At 55.3% G+C, this 7,277-nt stretch overlaps 1 protein-coding gene across 1 annotated transcript in view; it reads right to left on the bottom strand.

Moving 5' to 3' along the window:
* TMEM72 (transmembrane protein 72) overlaps window positions 1–5,433 on the bottom strand; it is a 26,245-nt gene extending 20,812 nt beyond the window's left edge. Inside the window, exon 1 of the mRNA XM_023761287.1 lies at window positions 5,364–5,433. Coding sequence (XP_023617055.1) covers window positions 5,364–5,433 — 70 coding nt within the window. The remainder of the gene's footprint in view (window positions 1–5,363) is intronic.
* Window positions 5,434–7,277: the final 1,844 nt, after the last annotated feature.

Below are 7,277 nucleotides of genomic sequence, written 5' to 3'. Positions count from 1 at the left end.
TATATATATATATATATATATGAAATAACCAAGTTCTTGAGCGACTGATCTTAATAACCCAAGCTCAAAATGTGAAGGAAAATGTTACTCAGCATCAGATCTCTCACAGTCTAGCCCCGTTCTCCCTCTCCAGCTTCAAGGGTCATATGTTGCCTGTTCTTTTCCTCTGATCTCCCTTTTTTCCCATACTGCAGGAAGAGCCCGTCACCCATGCTGCACAGCCCCTGTGTTCTGCAAATGCCTCTAAAATTAACCAGCACTGTTAACCAGCACTGCGTGAGAACCTGTGTGCCAGGCCTTTCCCTGGTTTAGTCATTGTTTCATTGAATGCTCACAACCCGAAAGGATAGTTGCATTTGTTATCCCCATTTCATAGATGAGAAAACTGATTTTTAAGTTTAATTTGTTGGGGTGACATTGGTTAATAACAGTTATACAGGTTTCAGGTGTACAATTCTATAATACATCATCTGCATGTTGTATCATGTGTTCAAGTCTCCTTCCATCATCATTAAAGTGCTAGGTAACATGCCTGAAGGCACACACCTAGTCACGGGTAGAGAAGGACATGCTTCACCCTCCCAAACCCGGGGCTGCAGTGCTTAATGCCAGGGCATGCGTTTTCTAGCTTGTCTCCTTGGTCACCACATGCTTCTCGGGAGGGAGGTCGTGCCATTCTAATATGTGTGTCTACATGGCGCACGGTGGGAATTCTGCAAATGTTTGCTGAATAAATGAATCTTAAGTGGAGTTCTAGGTTTCTAAATCTAAGACAAAGGGCATGAGTATAATGAAATAAAGAAATGCTTAAGCCAAATCGCATTATCTTTCAGGTGGAGCAGAGGTAGGGACATTTCATTTACTTGTTGAAACAATCAGATTGGAAAAGAACCAGCCAACATCCGCGTGGAGGATCTGAAAACAATGTGGCTAATAAACCCACCTGTGGGTGTGCTGGGTGCAGGAAGCTTCCTTCCGTGGCAGGAAGTGGTCGCGGGGATAACATTTCACAAGGGTGGAAATTAGCATGGAGAACCCGGGATGGTTGCCTCAGAAGCATTAGTTTGTTTCTGAAGGCTTTGAAAAGGGCTGAGGTCAAACTATGCATTTGCTGTGCCCTTTAAAAAATAATGAGAACATCTGGGTTTAAGTGCTGCTGTCGTCCTAGTCTACATTAATAAGTCACCATTTCAAATGGAGTGTGGCAGGAGGGCGCTGCTGGAAATCTGGCTCTGTCCTTGGTGTGGAGGAGAGGTTAATGGGTCAAAGCCTAGAATAAAACAAACCCCTGAGCGATCCCAGATTGGCCGTCACGGACGCAGGTGGGGCTTCAGCAAGATGAAGACTTTCTGGCACGTTGTTGTCATGCAGCTCTGGGCCCGTCAATGGAAGGGCCTGCTGTGACAGTTGTCTCTGGAAACCTGCGCAGATTTGGATGAGGTCCAGGAGAGGGTCTGAGAGTGGTCAAAGCACGTAACCATCCAGAGAGCATGAGCGGCGTGTCAAACATCAGTGTCTTTATGTTTCTGAAGTGTTGGTCATTCTTGACTATACGTCACTGTAACTGTCCACCCTCACCATGATCCACCTGCCTGACAGGGCTGACTGGGGGTGGGGATCTAGGGTAGATGATGGGTGGCTTTAGTCAGGCCTCATTGGTACCCTCTGTGTGTTTTGCATCCTGCATCCTGGGATACCCAAGATATGGAAAGACTTAGGCGGAGGGCACGCTGATCAAGAGTGGGGCCTCAGGAGTGGACCACCATCCGTTCACATCTTGCCTCCCTGCTTTCTGGTTGTGAGGACCAGAGCAAATGCTTTTTTTTGCACTCGGCCTCAGTTTCCCCTGCACAGGATGAGGCTGAGGATGAGCATCACAGTGCTCCAAAGGGTAGTTATGAGTATAAAACGAGACACTACATTTAAATCATGCATCAGATTCCGGCTCACAGTGAATACCCACATAGTAATGTCCATTGCCAGCTCTGACTCCCAGAGCTGAAGGCTGGAAGAGGAAAAACTGCCCTTGAGTGTTGCAGGGAGGAGCCTCAGGCTCGAGCCCTTTGCTCTGAGGAGTGTTAGGCGGCCTCACCAAATACATCTTCTAGGCAGCTCCTCTTTTGGGGAGACTTTCCCCAGTGGTCAGGGCCTAGGGAAATTAGTCTCCCCTCTTCCCTCCACACTCCACTCAAGTCTAGGACCCTCAAGGTGCAACATCTACCCGGCACAGGGAACTCTTCCCATCCCGTTTCTGGCAGGGCTGGGGCAGGGCTCAGGAGCGGTGAGGAAATTCATGGGAGTCACCCTCGGAGGTGGGGCGGGGCGGGGAAGGACTGCAAAGTTCACAGGGAAACCAATCCCTCCTCCCCAGAGCAGGAATGGGGCCCAGCCCACGCCCACTGTGTGGGGGAGGAACGCCCTGGGCTGCGGTGCCCCCACCTCAGTTACAACCCCTCTCCCAGGCCCCTCCTGACGGTTGGTCTGCAGTGAGAACTGCACAAGGTAAGGCCCCTGGAGCTCTTCTCCCAGGCACACCTGGCGGGGCAGCTCTGGGGCAGCAGGCAGATGTGGGCACCTGCGCAGGGAGTGCGAGGGCTCCCAGTCCGTGTGCAGGTCCCATTGGTGTGCTTCTCTGGTGGCTGCTGAGGCCACATCTCCATAACAGGCACCGAGAGGTCACACATGGACGCGCATGCACAAACACACCGACACACTCCCCACCTTCCCCGCCAAGGAGGTTACACAAAAGCATGCAGCCAGCTAAGTGTGAGACTAGTGGGGAGGTGTGGGTTTGTGCTGACCTGGAAACCTTATGATTGATTCAAAGGAAGAGAATTTTCTGGTTTTCGAAACACATCTGGCTGGGCACAGTCTGCCCATGGCCTGTCTCCTCCTATTTGGTGGTAAGGGGCTGGCCATGGGGTGGGGCAGCATGGCCTGGGGACCACTGGGCATGCTAACGAAGCTTCATCCACAGGGGCCTGGGTGGAGAGGGAGAGGTGAGCTCGACCAGCCCCTGGGCAGCTGTGCAGGCACGCCGTGGCCAAGCTGCTGGGCCTTGTCCTGGGGGGAGACCCCGGGGCCTGTGCCTTCGGAGCCTCTGACAGTCACGGGTCCTGTCTGCAGAGGGAGGGAGGCCCAGGGGCCAGGCCAGTTGGTAGTGCTGCCTGGTCCCTGCAGGTGACTGACTGGGTGGCCTTGGGTCACATGCTTTTCCCAGCTTCTGGGGAACCACACTCCTCCCCACAGAGGGGCCAGGGTCTCCCGAAGTTTCTGCAAACTGAGCGCCTCTGTCTGAAGCCTATTTCCTCTCCAGCAGCGATGCCCCTGCACACGAGGCCTGGGCTTCTCAAAGGGAATTTCACCAAAAAGGAGGCCGAAGGCAATAAAGAACGTGCAAACCTAATACACTGGAAACAGGCCAGGAGTTCCCCGATACTGCCAGGAAATGGGAGGTACGCCCAAGAGCACGAAGTCCTCTCTCTAGCTTCCCCGTCTCCTGCACTTTAGAAAGCCCCACTAAAGTGACCGAGAAGCCTGGCCAGTAAAAGGCAATCTGTGGCCTACTTTCAGCCTGGATCCTTTTCAAAACCAAGCGGAGGCCCGCCCTCAGCGTTAGCAGCGCCCTCTGTGCGGAGGAAGGGATGTGGCCAGAGGAGCAGTGGTGTGCGCCATGGCTGCAGACCCTTCCTCTGGCTGAGATAAAGCGGATTTAAACGTCTCTAGCTAGTCCATTAGGGTAGATACAGGTCAAAACAGATTCTAGAAGGAGGCGGGCCGGGCTCTGGGCAGGTGTGGCCGGGACCATCCCTGAGACATCTGCAAGCGGAAGGGCTGTGCTTCCGCTTCAGGGAACGGGGCTTACAGGAGGCAGGGCGGAGTCCAGATCAAGTTGTAGAACAGACCTTGAACCCAGACATGGGAACCTATGTAGGGTTCCCTGCCCCTCCCTGGGTGGGCAGTTGGGGGTCTGGGCAGTCATTCCCAGAGTGCAGGGGACAGGTGGCCCTGACAGTGTCTGGAGCTGGCTCCCCGCCAGCTCATCTCGGGTCTCAGCAGAGCAGGTCCAGACCTTCCTGGTGTCTGCGGGGCGGGCTTCCTACCCTGTAAGGCAGAGAGCTCTTGGGCAAGAGTCCCAGCCTTTTTGAGAGTTGAGGGACCAGGACTCCAGGCCGGCTGTCCCTCTGACCTGCAACGTGACCTTGGGTAGGGTCATGCCCCTATTTGAGCTCATCTTATGTCAGGAGTTGTGGAATTAGGTCACCTCAAACGGCAGGTTCTTTGCTAACTCAGGGCCTCCATGCTGCAGACCCCACTGGCCAGTCCACCAGTGAGCCTGGCCCGGTGCCTGGGAGTGACCTGGGTCCCCTGAGCTCTGAAGTATGTCATGGCTTCTCCCAAGAGGCTTTATCCCCAGTCCAGCTATCTGATCAGTTCATGCATCGTTGATCCTTCAAAAACCTGGCCAGCAGGGCCGGTTACCTCCATTGCACAGACCAGAAAGCTTGGTCCCAGAGGGCCCCGATGGCTCTCCCAGGTCACCCGGTGGCAGGTGGCAGGCTGAGGCCAGAAGCAGCACTGTTTGAGTCTGAGCTGGGGGACATTCCCCATCCACCGAGATCCATGCACAGGATTTGGTCCAGTGATGGAGAAGGACTCGCTGAGCTGTGGGCGTCTCCTCCTTGTCCCCAGGGACAGTGAGGCCCAGTGCTCAGAGCTCAGAACACTGCCGCTCACTTTCCCGACACAGATCCTGGCCCTGTGGGGGGCCTGGGCTAGGGCAGGGTTTGCCCTAGGGAAGTGAGAAGGCAGCACTCAGGGCCTTGGTCCCACTGGTTCTGCTCTGTCTCTCCTCCCGCAAGTCAAGCAGCCCCAGGATTAGGCGGGTGAGGGAGAGGAGCCAGCCCAGGAACCACTTCCCCCCCAGCCCTGCAGAGCATCAGGGAAGCCCGAGGTCTCCGTGACCAGCCCTCCAGCTCAGCTGGGAATTCTCTCTCCATGACAGGGGCCCGTGGTGTGAATAAAGCCAGATGTGCTCTGCTAACTCTACAGCGAGGCATCAGCCTTTTACACCTTCACCTTCAGCCACCGCCCCCTCGAAGCAGCCCCACGGGAGGTGGGGCCGACCCTCCACTCATTTCCAAGATGAGGAGGCTGAGGGCTCCCAAGGACCTTTGGTTCCCAGTCCCCAGCTGACCCCCTGCACCCACTGTGCCCCGTAGAGCACTGTTCCTGGGGGTCTTGGGGAAGAAAGTGTGGTCAGATGCGTCTGTCCATCCCCAGCCAGCTGGCTTCCACGGTTGGGCCAGCCCATCTGCTCTGCCCAGCACGCAGAGGACTACAGCAGGGAGGTGGGGTCCTACCTGCAGCGGTGGTGATGCCCAGGAGCCGGCAGGTGTATTCCAGCCCCGTCCAGAACACCTGCAGCTTCATGGTGCCGGGGCAAGGGCAGCGGCCCAGCAGGGCGGGCAGCAACGGCTCTGGCCCGGGATGCTCTCAGACGTCCCGTGTCCAGGGAGGCTGTGGCTGCCAGCTTGGGGCCCTTGTGCCCTGGGGCCCTGCTGACCCAAACCAGTCCCAGCCACTGCAGCCTGGTCGAGGTGTGAATGGACTCACTTTCCTGCCGGCTGCCTGTGCCTTTGCCAGGCACTCGGCTTAATCATTACCTTGGAAAAATGTCCCCACTGCTTTCAGCGGCTGACATGGCCCCAGTGGCAGCCTGAGATCAGGCCGATTAGGGCTGGGCTGGAGGCAGGCAGCCTGGAGCTGGCAATCAGCTGCTTCTGGCTGGGAGGAGGGAGCCGGCCCAGGAGCCAGCCTGGGCTCTTCCGTCCTGGGCAGCTCAGAGACAGGCCCACCTGGACCTCGGGCTGCGGGGTCTGGGGAGTGGTGTCTGGAGGTGGCAGTGTGCAGGTGAGAGAGAGATGTGTCTCTAAATCAACAGCAGAAACACCCTCTGAGAGGAGTTCTCAGCTCCCACATTTTGGAATATCGGGGATTAGAAAGCTTTCGAGTCTGGGGCAGGTTTGGACTCTGGCCAGGAACACTAAGCTCAGACCCGAGTCACATGGGACCTTCCTTTATTCCCGACGCGTCTCTGGACATGTGATGTGGGAAATCACTATTATTCTTGGGGAGGGAGTTGCTATGACAATAATTAACTGGTGACCTTGGAGAAACACAAAGGTATTTGTGAGCCTCAGAAACTTGCAGAAAATAAGTGAGAGGGTTTGACTGGATTGGTGGTTCTTAAAGTATGCCCCGAGGGCTGCGCCAAGAAGCCCGGCTTCTAAAATTTGGCCATTGTGGGCTTTCACTAATTCTGAATTTACTAAATTATGTAAGAGGTTGAATGATGCCAAATGTTAGCTTTTCTCCCAGGCTTTTTCTGAAACCTTTACCCCCTAAAAAAAGTTTGTATTGATTGTTTTAGAAAGGAAGGGAGGAGAGAGAGAGAAAAAGAAAAAACAAAAAACATTGATCGGATGCCTCCCACAAGCGCCCCAACTGGGGATCGAACCCATAACCTAGGTATATGCCCCGACAGGGAATCAAACCCACCACCCTTTGGTACATGGGATGATGCTCCAACCAACTGGCCAGGGCTCATGTGACCTTTAAGACCAAGTTTCAAAATGTATGATTTGACATAACTATTTATTTCTTCGGTTAGCTGAATGTGTTTAACAGCAGACACAGATTTCGACACCTGAGCCCCCTCCCCCAAACATTGCTACCTGGGTCCCTGTGGCACGCCCTGCACCACGCAGACGCAGACGGAGCTGCTGGGCTGGGGCAGCCGAGGCTCCGGGGCAGGAGGCCCGTTCTCGCTGGCTGCCCTCCTTCATTCCTCCTTCATCCTCGGGAACAAAGCTGTTGTTCCTGACGCCTTTGGCCCTGGAGGCAGGGAGCCCCTCTAGGCTTTGGGAGGCAGGTCTGGCCTCACCTTCCCAGTGGCTTTGGGTTAGGAATGAGACAATGACCTAGTTCTGTCCAAGAGTCTGGGAGCAGCATGTGCTGCTGGCTCCTGGGAAAGTGAACCTCAGGTTTAACCAGGCCCAAGACAGGCTTCGTTCCTCCCTTTGGGTCCACCTGTGCTGGAGGGGAGCTAGCTCGTGATGGGAGGGCCAGGGGCTGAGGCAAAGGCCTGAGCGGCGCCTGGAGCCTGCCCGGTGGGATGGCGAGAGACACTTAGCTACTGGACTTCCTGTTCCGTGTTGTTAAGCGGCCTTCCTTAGGCTCTATCGCAGCTGGAAGCATCTTTCCTGACACAGTGG

This window comes from Myotis lucifugus, unplaced genomic scaffold, assembly GCF_000147115.1.
Source record: "Myotis lucifugus unplaced genomic scaffold, Myoluc2.0 scaffold_206, whole genome shotgun sequence".
NCBI lineage: Eukaryota > Metazoa > Chordata > Mammalia > Chiroptera > Vespertilionidae > Myotis > Myotis lucifugus.
Note: the sequence above shows the minus strand (reverse complement) of the source record. Positions and strands in the feature narration are given on the sequence as shown.